General features: G+C 48.4%; 1 protein-coding gene across 5 annotated transcripts in view; it reads right to left on the bottom strand.

The window, feature by feature from the left end:
* The window catches only part of LOC142582228 (dipeptidyl peptidase 9-like), a 155,207-nt gene that overhangs the window by 20,956 nt on the left and 108,080 nt on the right, over positions 1-26,171 (bottom strand). For all 5 annotated transcript variants that reach the window (XM_075691678.1, XM_075691676.1, XM_075691680.1 and 2 more), the window contains one exon: positions 12,628-12,838. In XM_075691678.1, coding sequence (XP_075547793.1) covers positions 12,628-12,838 — 211 coding nt within the window. The remainder of the gene's footprint in view (positions 1-12,627; positions 12,839-26,171) is intronic.

Genomic DNA, 26,171 nt, shown 5'->3' with positions numbered 1-26,171 from the left:
ATTGTTGTTTGTGTGCCTGGACTTGTAAGTAACGGTATTGTGTAAGATGAGTACTGCCCTCTAAATTTCCTCACCTGGTCCTACATTCATTTCAATGTTACCATACTATTAATTGAAGAGATGTATTTTTGCCATGATGATTTTTCAGCATGTCTTCGAATGAATGGTGCTTTGGCTTTCGCTCGTTTGAAGTTTAACAGGTTGCTATAGGTGGGGTATCTCCGTAGGATTCCCCAGGCCTTATTTTGTTCTTTCTTTGCGTCGGTACACTCCTTCGTCCACCAGGGGTTTAGCTTTCTGTGCACTATACCCGATGACAGGGGTATGGCCTTTTCTGCCGCACAGATTATAACCTCAGTGATATTTTTATTAAGCTCATCAATACTTAGCTCTGGTGAAAAGACATCTTCCAGTATCGCGCTCTCCATAAAGACCGGCCAGTTTCCCGGTTCCATGTCTTGCAAGGCCCTTCTGACATCATCTCTAGATATAGGAGGAGTTTCTGTATCCTGTTCATTATTGTTTCGAACAGAGTACTCCTGAGTCTTAATGTATCCAAAAAAAGATTACTTTATTTGCGTTTTAAGGCCCCTGTGCATGAAACAAGTGGTCAAAGCATTGCTGCGCGCATTTGCGCTTACGTGCAACCAAGTCTGCCTGTGCTTCTGCCAGTTTTGAGTTTCACTGTACACCGATGCAAGGACTGCAAAGGCCCGAGCCAGATCTGCATGTGGAAGGCTCCAGAGCACATGGCACCTCATCATTCGAGTCGCTGTTTGATGGTGGGAGAACCAGCTCAATTATTTCGTCACTGTTCAGTTTGGCACACGTCGAAACCGTGCTGCCGGTGTCAGCAAAGTCTTCAAATCTAATGGCAGCAGGAATCAGCACACCGCAGCCTGGCAGGTCATCAATGATGTCCGCATTTGAGCTCATTGTGGTAGGCGGCAGTGCAGCCTCTTCAGTTGCGGAGTCGGGCTCATTCAGACTGCTACTCAAGACTCATTTGATGCGGCCTATCTATAACTTCACGAGAAAAACCTGCTTCACATGCAAGCGCATTTGGGCCAGAAACGGTGCGGCACCTGTCTTGTGAGCAAGCCTCCTTTCCCAAAACAAGTTTTCCGAGCAGCATACACCGCTGCAATCACAATTGAAGCATTCGGAAAAATTCATGAGCAGCGAGAGCAACACCCAATGGCGGGGCACCATGAGAAGTGACATTAAGATCACGTGGTAGGGGCGCAGCCGAAGTGTGGGTGCCGTCAGGAACCAAGAAACTCGCCCGCTCGAGCAGACTGTTCTTGCAGATGGCATTTCTAACAGATGACATTTGTAGCAGACGACGTCCGCTGCCAGTTTGCAATGTCTCGGGCAGTCTTCAACGAGCTGTTCATCACTCAAGTTGTGCAGTGTCCACTGTTTGGGATGCTAAAATGAAGGATTTTTGCAACAAAGATAAGAGGAGGGTTCTTTGGGAAGAAATTACCGACTGAAACTGAAGATACTCGTTGTCGTAAGCGACACATACTTCCATAATGTAAACGTCTGCGTTGCTCGAATCAGCCATGTTCGTTGGTGCCCCAAAATTGCTGCTTGTTTCAATATGTAGTTTTTGAGTTCCATTCTTTGGAGACAAATTGTCTGCACGTGCTGTTTTCGTCTTTTGCCTCTTTTTCCCCTCGACGATGACCCCACATGGCTTCCGACAGACGGGGCGAAACGGCAGTCCATACATTTTGTTCGCAGCGCATGTGTAGGTGTTTTTTCTTCTTCGTTACAACTCCGAGCCAGCGTGTTCGTAGCTTTGTTTGGTCTTGTTTCTTCAGTTAAAAGGTCACGTACCCCGAGCTCTATAAGTGCCGCCGCCTTTCTACTTGAATGCCTGGAGGTGACAAGGGATGTGAGCTGCCTACTGCATCCGGGTGGCCAAGATGGCGCCTGAACGCCTTACGGCATTCGAAAACAATAGCCGTTGGGAGATGTGCACACGCTTCAAGCCCAGATCAAGAAAATACGAAACAACCCATTCATTTTCTTCCATGAGGCTAATTCAGTGTGCATGTACTTAGCAAGACTTTTAAGCTGTCGGCTATAAAGAGCAAAAACAGACATGAATATGAATAAAAAAGTTGTATTAACCCTTCTATACACAGTGTTCTTATTTTTTTGCAAGGTTTAGAAGCATGAAAGTGGAGCGCCAGCTTAGTACACCGATCAAACCGCGCAGCTCAAGTGTGCCAAAGCATGGAAATGTGGAGCAAGGAGCAGCTCTCGACGACTGCTGAAACCCGCGGCTCACGGGCGCTTTCTGTAAGCAACACTGCATCACAGCGGCATGCGTCTCGCCAAACTGAAGCACATGAAATGAAGCTGCGTCTGTGCGCCGCGGTGCCACTCAGTTGCCACGACCACCGCCACGCCATCACTTGCATGTGAAACAGGCTTAAGACTTCCTGGAGCCAGTAGAGCGCTGTCTGGAACGCAAACTAAACAAACAAGCACAGCATGGCAGAATGCTGTCCACAAGGCAAACTCAACAAACAGAATGGCGATAGCAGACGACGCGTGGGGGTGCCGAAAAAGGATATGATAATCGAGATGTTGATGTGACCTCACAATTCAGGCAAAGCCCCTGAGATTGGCAGTTGCAGTTAAATCTCAGAGGCGTAAAGTGGCGACCAAGGCAAAGCCTCAGAGATTACCATCTAGTGTGTAATCTCTGAGGCCATGCTTAATGTATTGTCGAGGTTGCCAGAGGAGATAATGGTGGCAGAGTTGGCATACACTACAGCCACGGACGGAGTCCGATAATCGAATTTAGAGCTGGCAGCTGCCCGAAATATTGGTCATCTTTACGCATGAAGTCTATGGGGCCATTGGTGGTGCCACGAAGCTGTCCAAATTACCAAGCACGTTCGGATAATCGGTGTCCAATTTATCGGTCAGCAACTGTACTTTGGTTTCTGGCAGACATGCTGCTGCAAATACTACACAGTAGTCTCTGCCTATGTTTCTGCACATGTAACAAAAAGTACTTACACTATGCTGCAAGCAAAGAAAAAGCGTCAGATGGTATTGTTCGAGCCTGCGAAGAACACTGAATGATAATGTTCTCTGAGGGAACTGGCATTCTTTATTGGACAAGGCAATGGATGGTAAGCTGCTGGACCTGCCTCCCAAACACAGAATTTACCTGGCTTTAACAATTAGCCAGCAATCACTTTGTGCTCATACCTTTCTGCCTATGCTTTCTTAAGTTGCCAGTGGTGGAAAAGCAATTTGGCCATACGGCACAGATGTTGGAACAGGCAGAAATTTGATATGGCACAGCGCCAAGCACTTTGACGCAGTGTATCTGTGTACCAGATATGAACTCAACTTTAGATGAAACATTCAATATGGCTGAGACGGCTTTATGAGCATCAAGAAGGCATTCTGGCTAAAATTACCCAACTAGTTTCTTTAATTTTTAATAAAATGGCTTCAACGACTGAACTTGTGACAGGCACTGCGGATTGTGCAAGCTTCAAGAGAGCAAGAAAAGAAAGTTTGCGAAACGAGGTCATCTCAACAAGGCCACACCCTAAGACATGTGAATAAACCGAATTTACAGTGAAGACATCCTTAGGTTACTTCTAATGCGCACAATCTGTCATGCATAACTGTGCCGTGGAACATGTGAAAGCTGATTAAATTACAACCTCAGAAGATGCTCATGCGATCATGTAAAGTTTGAAGGCCCCACTCATAAGCAAATTATATGCCAGCAGTTCAGTACTTGTATTGGGGCACCACAACCTAATACAGTAAAATCTCGTTACTACAAACCTCCCCCCACATAACAAATTCCTCAAATTTACGAATATTTTAAAAATCTCCGCCAGATTGCTTATATTTTCAATGTAAAAATATTTTAGAACTATGAATTTCAATAGTACAGCGCATATTTCAGAATAATGCACATAGATTATTTTCCCCTTTATAACTGAGGGACACCAGTATTACGAATTCAGCTAAAAGTAACAGCGCCGCAACTCTCGCATGAAACGGAAACTGCGAGTGCAGTAGCTATTATCATCGCCATGTCAAGTGCCAACTGCTTCACCACAAACTTCACCAAGAACTTCCCAACAAAGGTTTGTTTATGCGAGATCCAACCATGAATGCAGCTAGTAACTGTGCCAAGAAGTAGCAAAAGCAGTTTTCGCTGCAGGAGAAATTGGACGTATTGCAGGAAATCGAAGCAGCGAGAAAGCAAATCAATGTGTGCAGACAGCATGGCATTGCCCCATCGACCGCTGTGACCATTTTGAAAGACCGAGACACGATTGTCAAACTTCACTAGGAATCGCAGCTCGCTCCTACGAGGAAATGGCTGCAACTGGGAAACTTTCAAAATATGAACCAAGCTGTTCTCACATGGTTCAAAGATGCCAGACTGCAAAATGGTCCCATGCCTGGCCCAATGCTCCAAGAGAAAGCCTGCGAATTTGCCGATGCACTTGAAATAACTGGGTTCGACGCCAGTGCAGCTTGGCTTTTTTGTTTCCGCCAAAGGAACGGAGTAAATTGGCAGGTAGTCTCGGGCGAGGAAAAGGCTGCTGACAGAGAAGGTGTGGATTCCTGGCACAATGATAGTTTTCTAGAGGTGGCTGAATCGTACTCTGAAGACAATATTTTGAACACGGATGAGACCACATGTCTTTATCAGCTCCTGCCAGACTGGACGATGCACTTCAAAGGGCAGCAGTGCAAAGGAGGGAAGAAGTCGCATCTGCGCGCGACAGTCCTGCTCTGCTGCAATGCTACAGGCACGAAGAAAATTAAACTGCTCGTTATCGGCAAGTACACGAAGCCTCGCTGCATGAAAAACGTCATGTCGTTACCGTACGACTACGGCGCCAACAAACGAACTTGGATGACAAGAGAACTCTTTTCCGAGTGGCTCATCAAACTTAACGACCAAATGAGGAGGGACGACTGAAGAATTCTACTGGTTGTCGACAAATGCTCTGCTCACATTGTGAATGTTTGCTTGACACACGTTCGCTTGGAATTTCTGCATCCAAACAACACGTCCTTGCCGCAACCCCTAGACCAGGGCATTATAAAGAGTGTGAAAGCAGAATATAGTAAGCACCTTGTGCAGCGGTTGATTATCAGCCTCCGCCTAAAGCAGCCGACTGCAATCAGTATTCATAAGGCAGTAGAAATGCTCACAGGAGCTTGGTGGAACTTGAAGGCGTCCATCATTAGCAACTGCTGGCGAAAAGCAGGGCTTGTCAAAGTGCCTGTGCAGCTTGAAGATGACCTGGAGGTGACTGACAACAACCCAGGAGACCTGTGGATCAAGGTTGCGGAATTGCTGCCTGCCGTCTCTTCCTTCGACAACTACGTGAAGAGTGACAGAGCAGCACTAAAGGCGGCTGACATAACAACTGAATAGATGGTTAAAGGGACACTAAACACAAATACAAAGTCCACGTGCACTGTTCACCATTCTAGAAACTTCGCAACACTTGTTTCGTGCCAAGAAAAGGCTTAGTTTGCAAAAGAAATTGCATCTGAAGGGTCTGAATGCCTTTTTCAAAATTCGTATCTCCCGCCACCCAACCGGGGGAGTGGTGACATTGCATACACCATATACCACCATTTACTGCTGTCGTTGAGTAAAACAGCGGCTGACAGACTGTCTACACCACTTGACCAAAACGCAGCTACAGAGGCCGTAGATTCGCCTTTCTGTTCAGACATACCGTATTTACCCGCGTATAACCCGCCCCTGCGTATAACCCGCACCCCTAACTTCGAACTCGGCGGAAAAAAAAAAAAAAAACTCGCGTATAACCCGCACGTTTACCTGAAAAAAAAAAAATGAGCGCTAGAAAGATGCAACTCACACTCAGTGATCATTTCGTTTTCAGAACATTTATTCAAACGACCGCCACCACGTCACTGGTTATCCGATTCTTAATCGTCGCCGCTCTCACTACTGCCATCCGAGGCTTCATCGCCACTCTCAAAGACGTAGTCGTCCTCGGAACCATCCAGACTATTACTGATCGCACATTTTTTAAAGCTTTTGCGCACCAAATCGGCCGGTATCGCTTTCCACGCATCCACGATCCACTGGCACAGCAATGGAATATCAGGCCTTCGCACGCGTCCCGTCGGTGTGAGGGCGTAAATGCCGTCTGCCATCCACTGGGCATACAGCCGCTTCACGTGTGCTTGAACGGCTTGTTCAGGCACACGTCGAGTGGCTGTAGCATGGACGTCATGCCGCCAGGTATTATGACGAGGTCGGTGCTGGTCTCGGCAAGGCGAGCCTTCACCGCATCAGTGCAGTGGCCTCTGAAGGAATCTAGTACGAGCATCGACCGGCGTGCCAGCAAGGCACCTGGTCTTCGCTCCCAGATTACTCGAAGCCAGTCACCGACTAGGCCACTGTTCATCCACGAATTTTCTTCCGCACGCACAACGATTCCTGGGGGCAGTGGAATGCTAGGTAGCGTCTTGCGTTTGAAAATCACACACGGGCGCAGTTTCGTGCCGTCAGCCAAAGCGCATAGCATGACTGTGCAGCGCAGCTTGGCATTTCCGCCGGTCAGCACGCTGACTGATTTGGAGCCCTTTTTTTCCATGGTCGTGTCCATCGGCATCTCAAAGTACACAGGTGTTTGATCAGCATTTCCCACCTGAGACAGCAAATAGCTGTGCTCCTTCCGAAGTGCGATCACATATCGTTGAAAGTTCAACAACTTTTCCTCGTAGGCTTCAGGAAGCCGCTGGCACATGGTTGTTCGCCGCCGCATAGAAAATCCATGTCTTCGCATGAAGCGCTGAAGCCATCCACGGCTTGCACGAAACTCACGTGGAATGTTCAATTCCCGGGCCAACTTCAGGGCTTCCATTTGCGCCATCTCAGTCGAAACAGCGTGGCCACGACTTCTCTGCTCCTCAATGAACTTCGCAAGCTGCGTCTCGAGGTGGGGGTACGCGCCAGTCTTCGGACCCCGAAACGCTCGCCTGTTCCGGTTCGTTGCTTCGAGACTCTCTTTTTTCTTCCTCCAGTCGCGAATGCACGACTCGTCGACGTCATGCTGTCTTGCAGCAGCTCTGTTGCCGATTTCTTCGGCAGCGGCTATAATCTTTAGCTTCTCTTTCGCTGTGAAACACTGCCGTCGAGTCGCACTCATGATGCCAAAACAAAGCAGGCAAACAGTGCAAACTGGGGTAAGTACACTAAACAGCGCCTAACGCGAGGCTCAACAATGCTGGCCTTTCGTTGGCCCTTCATCGGCTTGACAAGCGTCGATGACGATGGGGATGGCGGACTACACGGGGAGGCTGCCGCACATTGCGGTGAAGCCGACCCCCCCCCCTCCCAAGGAAAAAATTCGCAGATAACCCGCACCCCCACTTTTTAAACGCGTTTTTTCACATTTTGGTGCGGGTTATACGCGAATAAATACGGTACCACGAAATCACATGGAAGTTGAGTTCTCTGCTACTTGCCAATTCATGCAAGTTTCGCAAGCCAGCAAAACCAGCGTAGCACTACGCGATAACGAAACTAGTGAAACGCGAAAGCGTGGGTTGTGCCGAGTCAAGCAAAATTAGATCTTTCGACTGCCCACATTGTTGTCAAGGGTAATTTCAATGAGTTTTTTCCAAAAATGATATAGAATTGGAGAAGCAGCATTTTATTTCGTCTTACAATACAATGCTGTCTTCTGCAACGAGTGGTTGAGTACTAGTGACAAAATTGAACTGGGGAGTGCTTTCGTCATCGGGCAAGTACTTGAATGTCCCGGGGGAGTCACTAATCATGTCCTGCATTTACCTCAACTTCTCGATTATTAAGGCTCTGTTCACGATAATATTGATGCTTTAGAGATTCTCAAGCACTAATCTATCACTTTAGCTTGACTTAATATTAGCTTTTTTAGTGTCCTTTTAACTGCATTTGCGACGTCTCCAGTGACGATGACAACCCGCCTGAAAGGAGACCACTGTGGGTCACCAAACACGGAAGATGAGATTGTGTGAAACATTGTTGTTTTAGTGCACATGAACAAAGTTCGCACTTTCATCGCTTGGTGCAATGACGTACCTGATGAGGCATTCAGCAAAGTGGAAGGTGTAGATGCATTCCTAATCAGTCATGCGTGCTGCATGCGCCAGAAGAAAATCGCCGACTGCTTCAAATAAAGCAGCTTTGAAGTGAGTGAAACATTTTTATTTGAGAGTTTGCGTGTCTGCACGTGCGTCTACTGCCAACGTATTTTCAATCCTACGTTTAGGTTTGTCCCCTGGATTATAACCGCAAGTCTTTGCTTACGATATTTCAAAATAATTAACAATTTTCGGCGGTCCCGCGTGATTCGTTACATTGAGATTTGACTGTATCCTGAACAATGTGTGGCCAGACATTATCCAAGGCTTCTTTCTGATCCAACATCCTCTTGGAGTGAGCTCCGTTAGGATTACTGAACTGCACCACAAATGGCCCAAACGAAAAGACTGTACAGCAGCAGTACATTGGAACATCAGCTGGATGAAAATGCATCAAAGGGTGAGAGCAGTGAATGGAGAACTGACATGTGCTATATTCATAGCTATCTTTACTGTTGACTTCCAGGATTGTGATGATGATAGCAACAGCACGCATCGGGTTTAGGTTTCAGTTTTACTACCAAAGTAGCATCAATGAAAGGAGGCATTTGCTCTCATGCTTTACTTGGCACAATTTTCCCCTAAAGTGCCAGTTTGGAGCAGCATGGTGCAAAGTGCGCTCTTACCACAATTTGGCCCCTGTACAGCTTTAATAATCATAATGCAAGCACGCAAACATGCACAAGCATGCCGGCATAGATGTGTATGCCCATGCATCCATGCATGTTCACATGCATATACAGCAGAACCTCGTTCATACATTTTGTAAAAACCAAGAGAAAAAAACATACCAATCAAGAAAACGTACAATCCGAAGTAACTAAAGAAACTATTGTTGACATCTATGTAATGCGAAGCGTCGTGCGGATCATTGCAGCATGAGACGCTGACGTGCATTGAGCTGGTGGTGCTCTGACGGCCCAAAGTGCATTTTGTTGTTTTCCTATTGCGTGGTGTTTTAAGAGGGCGACAGAAAATCAAAGTGAAACATGATGCCCACGTTGCACTGCCTACAGCAGGGAACGGCGGCACGTTTGGATTATCGCTACCAATGGCACTACGCACCACACACTGTAAAACAGATAGGTGAAGATCTCAATAGGTTTGGCGGCGATAGCTGTGAATGTGGCGGGCAACAACCCATGCGGAGATTTGCTGGTACTGGAATAAGAAACTGTGTGCGCCGTCATTCTCACGTGTGATGGGCGGCTAGATACTATTTTCGATCATGCGCGCCTCGTGCATTTTCTTGCGTACATGGGATCTAGCAACCGCAAACTGTATGCCATCGCAGTTTGCAGCAGGGAACGGCAGTGCGTTTCAGTTATTGCCTATTAAAAGCATGCGCTGCGCTTCCTAGGGCGGCACGCACCGTGAAACAGATAGGCGAAGATGCTTATCACACTAGGATTGGCGGTGACAGCTGTAAATGCCATGTGCAATGGCCCTGGGGAAGATTTGCTGGTACCGAAATGAAAAACTGAGCATGTGCCGGCATTTTCATGTGAAATGGGCAGGCAAGTATTGCAGTGAAGCTGCCACGATGGGCAGCTATAGACTGTTCTTGATCACACATGCCTCACGCTTTTTCTTGTTTACATGGGATCTAGCGGCCGGAAAACTAATCATAGGATCGCAGTTTGGCAACGTACTGAACATTGGTGGCAAAAAATCGTGTTTTCTGGGAACCTATGAACCGGAAAAATATGAGCGCAACTCTATTGGGCCATTTTTTATGTTCTCAATTGTGAACGTTGGTGCCGAGAAAATGCACGTAACAGGAACGTATCAATGAGGTGCTACTGTATGTTCATGTGCAAGTGTCCATGCCTGTACATGTGCGTGCACGTGCGTTTCGGAGCATATGCAAGTGTATGTGCGCATACGAGCAGGTGTGCATGATGTAGATGCATTTGTGGATATGTGTGCACGCACGCATGCATCCACGTGCACGTGTGCACACCCTTTCGAGTGTGTGCATGTGTGTGTGCATGTGTGTTTGCACGCAGATGCATCATGCCTACAAATTTACATGCACAAGCATGCATTCATGTACGTGGACACACCCACACACATGTATGTAGTATATGTGTGCATGTACATGTATGGTTGTTTATGTATGTGTACATGCATGCAAGCAATGTGTCCATCCACATGTGTCCCTTCCTGTGGATAAACGAGAAGGGAAACAGAGAGACTCTATCTTTGGTAATCCCAACCATATAAAGCCAAGAGGCTATGAAGCCAAGGAGAGCTTAGGAGTAATTGTGTGGTTCAAATTGAAATGTAGAAAATAATGAGGAAATGGAAAAATGAAAGTGGAAAAAAAGATAACTTGTCACTGATGGAAGTGGAACCCACAACCTCCGTAATATGCGCGTGCATGCGTAACACAGAGGTCATGAAGTCCTCGCCACTGCAAGTGCTGATCAGTCATGGGGTGGCAAGAATTGCCACTTCTGCACTGATGCTGCGCTAAATAGAAACAACAGTTGCAGATTTATTTAGTAAATAAAGGTGCATTGGCATAGCGAGCATTAATTTATTATTTTCGTGATACGCTCAATACTTCTACATTCAATTAGTTGGCCTTTTTTTTTTTTCAGTCCCATGAAAATTGAATTAACTAAGTTTACTGGTATCACAAAAATGATTTTTTTTTCACCTACCAGAGGTGCGGAAAAAAAAATTGTATTGTACTACAGGAAAACTACACTTTGTGGTCGACAAAATTCTCTAGCACAACACTTTTGCTTGACAGTATCACAAATGCAGTTATTTAAGCGAGATAAATTTTGATTTTGACATGGTGGTGGTAGTGGTGAGTTCTAGCAATAGGCAGGTTTAGCCTGGCAATCAAGGCCGGCAATTGGTGCACCCGGATTTTGATGTCATATGTGGTCATGCAGCAAAATCGCATCAGCGTGCTGCCAACACTGACTCAAGAAAGAACGCTGTGCGTGTGGTGCTTCCAATGAGGGCGAACACTCCAAGAAACTCATGTGAATGAATCCACTCAGGTGCATAAATTGAAACCGCCAGCTCTGCAATACCAACTGTTTTACAGACTGGCTTATGATGTTATTCGGCTCAAATGCTAAGTCCGAGTTTATTCCGTGCAAAAATATGCGTAAATAAAGGCACTGCTTTGTGCTACAGTCAACAACTGGTAATTCGGACTCCACAGGGAACATAAATAAGTCCGAACTATCGAATGACTAATGAAAAAGCTAATGTATCCCCGAAAACATAATTTTGTTTATGTTTTAAGATCCCTGTGCAAGGAATAAGTGGTCGATTCATTGCTACACGCACTTCCGCTTATGTGCAACCAAGTAAGCCAGTATTTCTGCCAATTTTGTGCTCTTGCTGTATGCCCATGCAAGGACTTCAAAGGTTCGAGTCAGGTCCATATGTGAAGGCTCCAAAGCACACAGCACTTCATCAACATTCGAGTTAGAGTGCTGTTTGGCGGTGGGAGAACTTGCTCAATTATTTCGTCATCATTCAGTTCAGCACATAACAACACCATGTTGTCACCGTCTGCAAAGTCTTCAACTGTAGTGCTGGCAAAAATTGGCACACCGCAGCCTAGCAGGTCACCAGTGACGTCCGCATTTGAGCTTGTTTCGGTAGGCGGCAGTTGAGGCTCTTCATTTGCAAGCCGGGCTTAATCAGACTGTGAAGTCACCTGCGTTGATGCCATTTGACGCAGCTTGTCTATGATTTCACGAGAAGGACTTCTGGGAGCCAGCGGAGTGCTGTCTGGAATGCAAACTAAACAAACAAGCACAGAATGACGAGAGCAGGCCATGTGCGGGGTTGCCGAAATAGCCAGAAGAGGATGTGATGATCGCGATGTTGATGCAACCTATAATGCTGGCAAAGTTTCCAAGATAGGCATTTGCCGTTAAATATCCAAGGCATAGGGCTCCGACCAAGGCACGGCCTCAGAGATTACCATTTAGCATGTAGTCTCTGAGGCCACACTTGATGCCTCGCCTCTCTGAGGCTATACTTGATGACTCGTCGAGGTTGCCAGAGGGGGTAATGGCGGAAGAGTCGGTGTATGTTACAGCCACAGACGGAGTCCGGATAATCGAATGTAGAGTTGGCAGCTGTTTGAAATATCAGTCGTCATTACAGATTAAGTCTATGGGGCCATTGGCCGTGCCGTGAAGCTGCCCGAATTACCAAGCATGTCTGGATTATTGGTGTCCAATTTATTGGTCGGTGACTGTATACGGCTGTTTCAGTGTTCTTTAAATGAATGTACAAAACTCACCCAAGGCAGCAAGAGTAAGTAAGAGTAAGTTTGGATGTTCTTATCTTGCGTATATGTATTTCTAACCACGATCCAAATCATTTTTCTTCAGGCAAAAAATTCTGGCTGTAAGAGATTAAGAAATGGAGACAAAATTTGATGTGTTTTGTAACCCATCTTACCGCATGCCCTTGAAGGAGTTTGTAACCAGCTGGACCTCTGGGCCACCATAGATGGTGAGCACTGTGGGATAACGACGCTGTGGCTCCAAGTGTGCCGGCTTGAAGACCAGGCCAAACACCACATGGCCCGATGAGATTGTATGGCTGAAGAGCTCTGGCTCCTGGTAGCCCCCAACACTGGCACCATCCAGCAGAGGCATCACAACAGGTCCTGTCATATTGAAAGGCATGTACAGTAGAACTTCGTTCATACATCATGGAAAAAAACTCGAGAAATAACCCACTAACCGAGAAAACGTATGATCTGAAGTCACTAAAAAATTCAAGGAAGTTAACTGTAGTCGACATTTATGCAATGCGAAGCGTTGTGCAAATTGTTGCAGCATGAGATGTCAAGGGATGTCGGGATGGTGGGGCTTGATCCACCCGAGAGGCATGTCATCATTATTGCCGCTTCTGCAAGGTTACGTTGCGCTTCTCAAGTTCAGCCTGAACCAGCAGCTTCTTCAAGCAGTAGGCATTTTGCCAGGAAGTTTGTGAGATGGTGGGACCCGAGCAGCCTGAGATGTGCTTTGTCGTTTTCTTTTTGGGTAGTGCTTTAAAACAGCGACAGGAAATCTAAACGAAATGACGCTGGTAAGCAATGTCAGAATATGATGCCGCTAGAGCAAAACATGACGCTCATTTCGTGTCACCTGCAACAGGGAACAGCAATGGATTTGGGCTATCATTTATTAAAAGCACACAGTATGGTTAATACAGTAAAGGTATTGCAATGCACAGTAAAGGTATTGCAGCACGCTTTCAATGGCACTATGCCAAATGGACTGTGAAACAGATAGGTGAGCATGCTTATCTAATACTGTTGGTGGTGACAGCTATGAATTAGACATGCAACGACCCAACAGGGGATCTGGTGGTACTGGAAGAGGAAACTGAGTGCATGCTGGCCTTTTCATATGTCACGGGCAAGCGAGTACTGCAGAGAAGAAGCTGTGGCAGGCGCCTACTGTTGTGGTCCGGTTCTGGGGTTCATGGATTGAATGTTTGATGTTTAATGGCGTAAGGGCCAGGTATGGCCAAAGAGTGCCATGCTAGTATTAATGAATTCGCAGTGGACTGATGGGTTTTGTGAAGTTAATGTGACGTGGCTGTAAAGGGGCCTAAAAGAGTTGATGTAAATTGCATAAAATCTAAGTATAATAAAATTATGTCAATGACTAACGACGTGTACTATGAAAATTAAAATGCGCTGCGAAAGAACGATGCAATATACAAAATATGTGACATGCTAAAACTGACTAGAGGTCTATTCGATTCAGCCAAGTTTCTCTGAACCTTCTGCACCTATTCACGGTGCACTGCACCTAGACCCTCGATTCCCAGAGGTGCAGCAGTGCACCCTGCACCCCCGTGCTCGATTGAACGGGGTGCAATGCAAGGTGCCGCCGCGGTGCACTGCACCCTTGAACCTTGCAGCGGGTGGGTGCAGCCCGGCACCCCCTGCACTTTTTCATTTGAGGTGCCGTGCACCTTTTTCTGAATCGAACAGACCTTAGAGCACCACTGCCTCTCCAGAGCCCTTGAAACAAAAGGGCATAGAGGCATGCGCTATACAAAAAGAACTATCATAGCGGCATCCTCTGGAAAGACGATACGCTATGAATTTAATGGTCTTGTAACATGTAGCACAACATCATTCAAGAAAGGGAGGACTGCTTTGGTCTTAAAAAGCCATTCTTCAAGAAACATAGCCGGATGCAGAGGGACGCAATGGCGGTATGCAAAAGGAAAATGTTTCCTCCTGTCTCGTTTGGCTTCCCGGCACTCCAGGAAGACATACAGGACGGTCAGCTTGTCACCACATCTACCACAGGTTGGGGGCTCGTTACCAGTCAAGAGAAAGTTATGAGTGCCAAATGTGTGTCCTATTCTTAGTCTAGTGAATAGGACATCTGTTCTTCGTGTTTTCGTAGTTGGGTGCCAGAAACCTAACTTCGGCCTAATTACGTGAAGCTTATTTCTCGTTTCAGCGTCCCACAAGCATTGCCAGTTGTTGCGTCGGCAGCAGCAGGCAAAGTGGGGGCCCGCGCCCAGCGAACGCGCGGCGAGCGCCGACGCAGAGAGGGAGACGCGGAGCTAACTGCTCCTGATGAAAACCGGACTAGGACTGAGCCGGCTCGCGGCCGTTTATTACTAAAAAGGACTTCACACGCCAGATGACACCTGCTGATTGGTCCCAGCTCGTCACATGACAGAAGGGGGGTGTGCCATCTAGCTAAACTACTACGAAACATAAATGTATGATAACACAGAGATCTGGCAGGGGGCGACACTACACTACATCATCCCCCCCTGGAAACAAAGTAAGCATATAGTGAAACGTGCATGCAAGACACGCACTTAAGTCCAAGGACAAATTCAGTTCGTTCCCCCCCCACGTTCACATACACGCGCACCAGTCGCCACAAGGCACGCACTTAAGTCCACAACGATTCAGTTCGTTCCCGCCCAAGTCCACACGCGCACCAGACTTGGGGCACCAAACACAGGCAGTCACTCAAAACAAAATCCGACAAGCAACACGGGCACAAGACTCATTGCACCGCATCAAAGAGACACATTTTATACCTGTGTTAACGAAACATGTGAACTGTCTCCGTAATGTCACAGCGAGGCCCCTAGCCATGGCATTTCAAGACGGCAATACGCTCTACACTCAAAAAACAATCATCGAGCCACGGAGGCTCTTTTCTGTTACGATGAGGACGTGTGCGTACCTCAGAAGAACTTTGGGGGTTGCGACGCGTATCGGTCGACTTTGAAGACCCAGTCGTCCCACTACTATTTCCCTCCCCCTGGTTGGACAATTGAATGGGGTTGTCACTCAAAGCTGGAGAGGGTTGCCCAGGAAGCTCCTCTCGAAGTCCCAACAAGTCCTGGGAGGCTACCGATTCCCCCACGGAATCAGAGATGACTGCTGACTGTGCAGACTCGGAAGTGATACAGTCAGACGTACTACTTAGCTGATGCTTATAACTATGAGAAGGTGCTGTCACTACAGACGAGTCATCGGAATGACTATCCAGAATTGAATATGAGTAAAAGTCTCTATCACTTGTACACAATGTCCTACCTGCTGGATCCTTCATCACTAGGGTTAACTTAGACACATGCCACGTCTTCCCATCACTGAGTACAAAAATAGATGGTCCTATCTGGGCCTTCACTGTACGAGGTTTACTGTATTTAAAAAATCCTTTCCTGTTAAATCTAATTCTGACGGTGTCTCCCACCTTGACACAAGTTGCCTGAGCACCTCTATGTTTGTCTACACACTGCTTAGTTTGCCACTGTTTCTGCAAGACCCTTTCTTGAACTTGAAGCACAAGACTCGCCTGTTCCCGTAGATCTACACAGAGCCGCATGGTTCCATCCTTCTTGCGCACCACCACGAGTGGAGACACCCTCAACGTGCTCGATGACGTCGCAGTCCTCGAGACGTTGCAATTCATTTGTGCCCTGTTCACGAAGAGCCAGGGGTAGACGGCGCAACTTTGGAGATACTGGTTTCGCATCTTGCTGCCGATGAATTCGGTGCACAAAGTTGTTGACGAGACCCAACTCGTCACTGAAGTGGTGATCAAAACCCGGAGGCACACCTGTGGGGCTCTGTATTGGAGGAAGCGAAGGTAGACGACATGTCAGCGACGTACCGTCGATCTGTATGCCCAAGCGTTGGATGGCGTCTAAACCCAGCAGTGATGTTCCTGTAGTCATTATGTGGAACGTGACGGAGCATGACCTTTGGAAAAACTGGACAGTGGTTGAAACAGGCCTTGAATGTCGATGCGTTGCTTGGAGAAATTTCTCAAGTCCACTGTTGTTTGTGACAGCCTGTGCTGTCGACCAAAGTGATTTCTAAAATCTTCGGCCGTCATGAATGACACAGACGCTCCCGTATCCACCAGCAGTCGCATGGACACGCCGTTAACTACGAGCGGAACTTCCAAATCTTTTTTAGTTTCAAAAGCACTTACCGTCAAGACAGACGCGGACGGCTGCCCTGCGGAAGTTGACTAAGACAACGTCTCTGCGGAAGAGACGTGTTGCACCGCTGTTTGGGTCTTTCGACATACCGAAGCGAAATGGCCCGTCTGGCAGGCGTTGCATCGCCAATTTCTTGCTGGACAATTCCTGTAAGACGCAATATGGTTCCTGCTGCCACACCGATCGCATGCACCACGGTTCCCGGAGGAGCCATGTGCGAAACGTCGACCATTTTGGCGGCCTCTCGGAAGAAGTCGGCCCTCTTGGCGGCCTCTCAGAAGAAGTCGGCCCTCTTGGCGGCCTCTTGGAAGAACTCGGCCCTCTTGGCGGCCTCTCGGAAGAAGTCGGCCCTCTTGGCGGCCTCTCGGAAGAAGTCGGTCATCTTGGCGGCTTCACGGAAGAAGTCGGTCATCTTGGCGGCTTCCCGGAAGAAGTCTGTCATGGCCTGTCGACGGAACGCCAGGTTGAAATACCTCAATTCTTCGTACATTTTCCGAGCCAAACGCGCGGTTCACTCGATGCAAGGCTTCTAAAGAGCGTCCAATTTCTTCTGCTTTGTCCAGGGACAGGGTTTCACCATGAGCTAATAACTTCGCGAACGCTGACGTTCGCTACCCCATGTATTATTTGGTCTCGGACGCACTCATTGGAGGTTGTGCCGAAGTTGCACTGTACCGCCTTCTCCTTCAATGCGGTCACGAATTCCAGGAATCCTTCTCCCTCGAACTGCCTTCGACTGGTGAATTCGTGCCTCTCCGCCAGAACATTTGTTGACGCGGCAAACAGCCGGTCAAGCCGCTGCAAGAGTTTCTGGAACTCTGACGCTGGCGGGACCGCATCACTTGACGTTGACGCTGCGCCGGTCGACTGCCTTGCTGCTTCACTTGACGCTGACGCTGCGCCGGTTAACTGCCTTGCTGCTTCCTGCTCCTCGTCTGCAAAGTACTTTCGTTGTCCCTCACGCCCGAAAGCGCTGACGAGCGCGGACGCTCGTCGCGTGTCCGTCCAGTCGCCACCGCCGGCCGCTTCGAGGTGGGCGAAGCTCATTGGTTTCCCGGAGCTTCGGTCGGAACCGCAGCGGGAATCCCATCCTCGTCGCCAAAAGATGTTGTGTCGGCAGCGGCAGGCAAAGTGGGGGCCCGCGCCCAGTGAACACGCGGCGAACGCTGACACAGAGAGGGAGACGCGGAGCTAACTGCTCCTGATGAAAGCCGGACTAGGACTGAGCCAGCTCGCGGCCGTTTATTACTAAAACGGACTTCACACGCCAGATGACACCTCCTGATTGGTCCCAGCTCGTCACATGACAGAAGGAGGGTGCGCCACCTAGCTAAACTACTACGAAACATAAATGTATGATAACACAGAGATCTGGCAGGGGGCGACACTATACTACACCAGTGGCTTTGTAGTTTCTTTCTTAGGAAAGGCTTCATGTCTGTGGTGGGGACAGCAGCAGAACAATTACTCTGCGATGCTATTGATTCGGCGATCTCGTCGGCAAGCACATTACCCTCGATTCCTCTATGGCCAGGAAGCCAGCGTATTACTACGTCTATGTGATAAATTGATGTTGCATAAGAGTAAGTAAAGTTCATTGAAGACAGGATTTGTATGCTTTTGAAAAAAAGGAGTGCTTTTACAAGACTTAACGAGTCTGTGAATATGATTGCTCAGTCAAGTTTTAGTTTCTTTATATGTTTTACCGCAGACAGTACTGCATAGGCGCCTGCAGTGAAGATGCTTGTTAGGAGGTTCAACATGTCAGATTCAGAAGAGTGACCAACAGTAGTGTACGATATGCCAGCATGTGATTTTGAGACGTCTGTGTAGAATTCGGAGCAGGACTACTTCGATAGAAGCTCATGTAAATGTATAGCAATTTCAAGCTCAGATGCATGCATTGTGAACTCCCAGGGCGGAAATAGCTTCTGAACTTAAACTTACAGTGCAAACACCTAAGACGGACCACAAAAGGAAGATTCGACACACAGTGGTGCTGACTAACAACTTATTTATTTCTTCATCGTCGATGCATATTGTTACGGAAGGATGAATGAAGAGAGGAAGAAGAAGGTCGCAAGACGCTGGCTGCTGCGAGTTGTTGGTGGTCAGCCATCTTAACTACTCAGACTCATTTTGTATATATATTGTAAATATAATCTTCTATACTCCCAACATCCTCGTAACATATTGGTGGAGGTGCGGGGTACCACGGCTGGAAACTGAGCTCCGCAGTGAACGTCGCATCACCGACCGCACCATGAATGACAGTGAGCATTCGGGATCAACATCACTGCCACCTCCTACCTCACCATCGCATGCTATGTTGCTGTCACCTTCGGTTGTCATTGTGTAACCCAAGGATCCTGGAACCTTCTGCGGGACCGATGGCGCCGACGTTGAAGAGTGGGTAGCCTTGTACGAATGCATGAGTGGAATCAACAGATGGGACCCTACGCTTATGCTAGCTAACCTGTTGTTCTACCTAAGAGGCATGGCAAAGGTGCGGCACAAAAACAACGAAGAGGAGCTAACCAGCTGGGACCAATGCAAAGAGAAATTGACAGAGTTGTTTGGCAAACCAGCCGGCTGTAAAATTGCCGCAAAGCAGGAACTGGCCTCCTGTGCCCAATCCCCCACAGAGTCCTATGTCTCGTACATCCAGGACATGCTGGCACTTTGTCGTAAGGCCGATCATGACATGACAGAAGCTGAGAAGGTCAGGCATGTGCTTAAGGACATTGCTGACGACGCATTTAATCTGATCATGTACAAAAGCTGCTTTACAGTTGATGCAATCATTAAAGAGTGCCGACAATTCGAGCAGGCCAAAAGCCGACATGTCTCGCAACAATTCGCCAGACTTCCCAATACTGCCGCAACATCGATGTGTGAACATCAACCCGCACAGCAGCATGCATCGCCATCAGAGGACGTGGTGCGAATCGTTAGATGTGAACTGGATGCGATGGTGCCAGCAGCTTTCTCTTCACATAGCCCTGATGCTACCACATTTTCAGTTCCTCTCGTACAAGGCATCGTTCGCCAGGAACTTAAAAACAATGGATTACATTCTGTCTATGCTGTCGTCAATCCCAGAGCTAACGAACACCTTTCTACTATTTGCGCTCCACCCCGACGCTTCTCTCCGCGTTATTGCAACCCGACTGTGTGGAGAACTGTGGACTACCAGCCGATATGTTTCACCTGTCACCGCATTGGTCATGTCGCCCGATACTGTCGCAACTAGTGGCCCTCAACAACTCGCACACCGACCAACCTGAGCCGTGTTGATGGAAATGCCCGAAGTGTTTTGCCCACCGCCGAGTCTAACAGTGCAGACAACTCTGCTAGGAACACGTGGTACAGTCTCTCGCCATCGGCACATGGACACCAGTCTCGTTCACCGCAAACATGTCGCCCATCTTCCCGTTCACTGCAGCCACGTCACCTTTCATCCCCTGTGGCGTTTGGCCGCACCCTTTCAAAATCTAAGAAATGCAGCCCTCAGAGGCGGTGCTGCATTGCCTACTACCACAGCAAATCCTCTGTCTGTGCTCACAAGGAGAAGTGTAATAGACGTCAAAATAGACGGCGTACCTGTCCAAGCACTCGTCGACACTGGAGCCCACGTATCTGCGATGAGTGCTAGCCTACGTAGACGCTTAAAGGGACACGAAAAGTTAATATTAAGTAAACGTGGACTGTTGAAAAACCATCCCAGAAACCTCGAAACGCTTGTTTCGTGCCAAGGAGAAACATATTGTTACAGTTAATGTTAATCCGGCTTTATTTAAGGGACGAGATTGATGATGAAGTCAAGATGGCGTCCCGAGGCTGCACCAGCTAACGTCTTCTTCCTCTTCTGCTCGCCCGGCTCATGCCGTAGCAATCCCCGGTCGCCAGACGAAGCCCGCTGGGCACGTCCAAATCACTCAGAAAGCGTAGGGTGAAACCGCTTAAGACGGGCAACATGTACTAACTGGGTCCGGCTAGACCGACGACCAGCGGACGTCAAGCGTGCCACCACATACGTCAAGTCATTCAAGCGATCTACAATGACGAATGGACCCGTGTACTGGGGTAAAAACTTTTCGCATAAGCTACATTTACGTTCCGGAGTCCACAACCACACAAAGTCTCCTTTAGCGTACGAGACAGACTGGTGTCGGCTGTCATAGCACTATTTCGATCGGTGTTGCGATGCCACAGTACGAAGACGAGTGATACGCCGGGCTTCTTCGGCAAGACAAAGCGTCTTGGCAACAGAGTACTCGCTGTGAAAGTCAAACGGTACTATAGTGTCCATGCACCTTTAGTGGTGAACGTGCGTAAAGGAGATAAAAAGGTCTGTAATCGGTCGTCTCATGCTTTGCAGTATTATAAGCATAGGTGATGAAGGGGAGTACGTCATCCTAGTCCTTGTGATCGGAAGATACGTACATGGCCAGCATGTTAGAGTTCTGTTCGTACGTTCTACAAGCCCATATGTCTGAGGGTGATAAGGCGTTGAATGACGGAACTGCGAACTGCAGAGATGAAGCAGCTCTTCTACGACGTCCGCAACGAACTGACGACCGCGATCGCTAATGGTGACACGGGGGGTACCATGTCGAAGAATAATGAATCGAAGCAAAAACATTGCAACGGACGCAACTGTTGAAGATGGTACGGCTGCCGTTTCCATGTAACAGGTAAGATGGTCGACACATACGATCACCCATCGGTTGTTGTTAGATGATCGGGGAAATGGGGCCAGAAGATCGATACCCACTTGTTCAAATGGCAGGCGAGGCGGCGGCAGAGGTTGGAGAAGACCTGGCAGAGCGGTCGTAGGGCGCTTGGAGCGTTGACATTGTTCGCAACTGGCAACATAGTGCTTGACTGTGTCCCGCATTTTGGGTCAGTAAAAATGCTCCTGTGCCCGGTTCAAAGTTCTGATGAATCCTAGATGGCCAGAGGTCACATCGTCGTGCATGGCTCTCAGCATGTCCGTTCGCATACTCTGCGGCACCACCAGAAGGAAGCGTGTGCCTTTAGCTGAATAATTGGTCTTGTAAAGCAGGCCGTCGCAGACACAAAATCGACCGGTGGCTCCAGGACGCGATGCGGCTACAAATAGAGGTTCCAAACTAATATCATTTTCCTGCTCTGCTTTGAAAGTCGTCGAGTCTGGGAATGAAGAAGAAATGGGAGCAAAACAGTCATCAAAACGGTCTTCGTCACGCTCCGTCGTCGTCAGAGGAATGCGGGAGAGACAGTCCGCATCTGCGTGGCGACGCCCGGACTTGTAGGAAATAACGAAGTCGTACTCCTGCAGTTGAAGAGCCCAACGTGCCAGTCGTCCACTCGGGTCACGGAGATTCACCAACCAGCGTAACGCATGGTGGTCAGTAACGATAGTGAACGGTCGTCCGTAGATGTAGGGCCGAAATTTGTGCACAGCGAAAACAGCTACCAAGCATTCTTGCTCGGTCACAGTGTAATTGCGTTCCACCTTAGCCAAAGAGCGACTAGCATAAGCCACAACGTGTTCAGCTCCGTGATGACGTTGCACTAGTACGGCACCGATGCCAATGCCACTGGCACCAGCGTGCACTTCCGTAGGTGCGGATGCATCGAAGTGACGTAATATGGGCCCTGATGTTAGTAGAAATTTTAGCTGGCAGAACGCGTCGTCGCAAGCTGATGTCCAGTTGAAAGGGACGGCTTTTTGGAGAAGACATGTTAGGGTGTACACCACGTCAGCGAATCTTGGGACGAAGCGACGAAAATACGAGCACAGGCCCATGAAACTCCTCAACTCCCGCACTGACTTCGGTGCTTCGAAGGAGCTGACTGCCTCAATCTTCCGTGGATCTGGCCTCACACCGTTTTTGTCGACCAGATGCCCAAGTACTAATGTCTCGGTTTCCCCGAAACGACATTTCTTGGAATTTAGGATCAAGCCGGCTTGTTTGACACAATCCTGAACAAGACTGAGACGGCTGTTATGCTCACTCAATGTGCTGCCAAAAATCACCACATCATCGAGGTAGCACAAACAAATTTCCCATTTAAGTCCTCGGAGTATAGTATCCATGAATCGTTCGAATGTTGCTGGCACGTTACAAAGGCTCAATGGCATAACGTTAAATTCATAAAGACCATCTGGTGTCACGAAGGCCAATTTCTCCTTATCGTCTGGGTGCATGGGTATCTGCTAATACCCTGATCGCAAATCCAGTGATGAAAAGTAGGCAGCGGAATGTAAACAATCAATGACATCATCAATTCTAGGAAGTGGATACACATCCTTCTTGGTGACTGCATTCAGTTTCCTGTAATCAATGCAAAACTGCCACGATCCATCCTTCTTCTTTACTAAGATTACTGGTGCTGCCCACGGATTAGAAGACTCTTGAACAACACTTTTCCGCAGCATGTCTTTCACCTGTTCAGCAATAACTGTCCTCTCTGTTGAAGAAACGCAGTAAGGCTTTTGCCAAATGGGGTGTGTAGATCCGGTGTCAATTCTGTGGCGAGCACGAGAACGCGGGAGTGAAGCCTGCTTGTCGCCTTGTGTGAAATCGAATACAGAAAGATGTGCCCACAAAACTTGTGCGAGAGCGTGGCGCTCATGTGAGGGCAGCGCCTTGTTGATCATCCATAGGATCTGCTCTTCAGAAGTGCTTTGTTGAGGATTGCTAGTATGAGACTGCTCCTCCTCGCTTAGAACTGTAATGGAGCTGTAAATAATCTCGTCAAATTCAGCGAGCTTCATATCACGCGGAAGAACAGCAGGGACGCAAGAACAATTGAAAGCCCACAAATTTGAGGCGCCATTCACTACTCTCACTACAGAGCGTGGTACAAGTACATCTTTCTTTGCGCAGCTCGACATAAGTGGCTGGACTTGCGCGTCAAACGATGAAAGGTCGGCAGCAGCGAAGTTGACAGGGATACGTGACAGCGACCAAGGCGGCAGCAGCAAATCGTTGGAAACAACACAATAGTTTTTCACTGGTAAGGATGTGTCGGCAAGGGTGGCGAGAAGTGCGCTATTCAAAGTAATTTCGCCTGTGCCACAGTTAACAGATGCACCACAATCCTGAAGAAAGTCAATCCCGAGAATCACATCATGAGTGCATCGCGGTAGTACGAGAAATTCTGTTTTAAGATCTTCTCCTCCGAACAAAACACTTGCAACACAAATACCAAGGGGAATTAGGCACTCTCCCCTGACACCACGAAACGTCACATCACCATTCCACGGGAACATAACTTTCCGACCCAGCCTCTCTTTGAAAGTCACACTCATGACGGAAACGGTAGCACCAGTATCCACTAATGCTGTTGCAGGTATACTATCAATTAACACACGCACTTTGTTCTTCACCATCACAATAGGCAGAGGAGTATTTCGCAGAGACGCAGACTGTCAGGCGACCTTACCTCCATTAGCCGCGCCGGCTAGTTTCCCGACGGCGGTAGTGGCGCAGCACGTGGCCGTGGTGACGGTGAACGGCGTTGGTGACTGGTTGGGGTCGTCAGGCTGCGGTCTGAAGCTGGTGAGCCACTCCTTCTACTATATTGTCACGTGGTGGCGACGTTGAAGAACACAGTAGCAATACTGTGAAAGACAAAACTAACTTTTATTGGGCGAACCTGTGCCCACAAGAACAGGCTACACTTATAGCACAACGATAGCGGCGAACACTGTCGGCGATCGTCGAAAATCTGATCAGCGGGTCGAGCGCGTCGGCTTTTATACAGCAGTCATCGAATGTTCCAGACTAATCGCTTGGACCAGCGTGTCTTCCACAAAGTTCTACACCATTCGCGTCACGCGATGAAATCAGATAACATAAAGTTCGGCGACAACAGACAGCGGATAGAAGCATCGATAACTTCCCAGAAACTTCGGATGCATCCAGGCGCGTCCCGCGCTGTGTGTTAACATTTGTTAGGCGGCGAAAGCATGTCCCCCCATGAAAACAAGTACACGTGTCAATACCCCCCTCTTAAAAAGCATCGAACCGATGCTGCAAACAAACCAAAGTAATAAAGAAAACACTCGTAGCAAAGAAAACAACAAAAATAAGGAAGTTCGTCAGCGTCCGTAAAAGGGTTTAAGGAGCACCACGTGGACCACTTCAGATCATGCGCGGCACCGCTGTGAATGCGAAATGCCGTCTGGCACGATCTCATAGTCCAGAGCGCCAATACGCCGGATGACCTTGTAGGGTCCGAAATAGCGTCGGAGTAGTTTCTCACTGAGTCCTCGTCGGCTTATCGGGGTCCATACCCAAACACGGTTGCCGGGCTGGTACTCGACGAAGCGTCATCGGAGGTTGTAGTGTCGGCTGTCGGTCCTCTGCTGGTTCTTGATCCGCAGGCGGGCGAGTTGTCGGGCTTCTTCGGCGTGCTGGAGATAGGTAGCGACGTCAAGATTTTCCTCGTCAGTGACGTGCGGCAGCATGGCGTCTAGCGTCGTCGTCGGGTTCCTGCCGTAAACCAGCTTAAATGGCATGATCTGTGTTGTTTCTTGCACCGCCGTGTTGTAAGCGAATGTTACGTACGGCAGGACCGCATCCCACGACTTGTGCTCAACGTCGACGTAAATTGCTAGCATGTCGGCGAGGGTCTTGTTCAGGCGCTCCGTGAGACCATTCGTCTGCGGATGGTATGCAGTTGTCCTCCTGTGACTTGTCTGGCTGTATTGCAGAATGGCTTGCGTGAGCTCTGCTGTAAAAGCCGTTCCTCTGTCGGCGATGAGGACTTCTAGAGCACCATGTCGCAGCAGGATGTTCTCGACGAAAAATTTCGCCACTTCGGCTGCGCTGCCTTTCAGTAGAGCTTTATTTTCAGCGAAGCGGGTGAGATAATCCGTCACCATGACGATCCACTTATTTCTGGATGTTCATGTCAGAAACGGTCCCAACAAGTCCATCCCGATCAGCACCCCGCACCTCCACCAGATGTCACGTGGTGGTGACGTTGAAGAACACAGTAGCAATACTGTGAAAGACAAAACTTTTATTGGGCGAACCTGTGCCCACAAAAACAGGCTACGCTTATAGCACAACGATAGCGGCGAACACTGTCGGCAATCGTCGAAAATCTGATCAGCGGGTCGAGCGCGTCGGCTTTTATACAGCGGTCGAGGCGTCGGCTCCGGCGTGGTACTTGATGCAGCAGCTCCGTCGTCTTGGTCGAAATAGCCAGCACCTCCACCACAAAACTGTTACGGTTAATGTTACTCCGGCTTTATTTAAGGGACGAGATTGATGGTGAAGTCAAGATGGCGTCCCGAGGCTGCACTAGCTAACGTCTTCTTCCTCTTCTGCTCACCCGGCTCATGCCGTAGCAATATTTTAGGAGAAATTGCGTTCTGAAGCGTCCGCGTACCTCAAGCGCAGTTCAAATCGCCCGCCGTCCGATCGAGGAGTGGCGACGTCATGGTCTCATAGTGACATTGCGCCCTCGGTGAGTAAAACGGCGCCCACAGA

This window comes from Dermacentor variabilis, chromosome 5 (assembly GCF_050947875.1).
Source record: "Dermacentor variabilis isolate Ectoservices chromosome 5, ASM5094787v1, whole genome shotgun sequence".
NCBI lineage: Eukaryota > Metazoa > Arthropoda > Arachnida > Ixodida > Ixodidae > Dermacentor > Dermacentor variabilis.
Note: the sequence above shows the minus strand (reverse complement) of the source record. Positions and strands in the feature narration are given on the sequence as shown.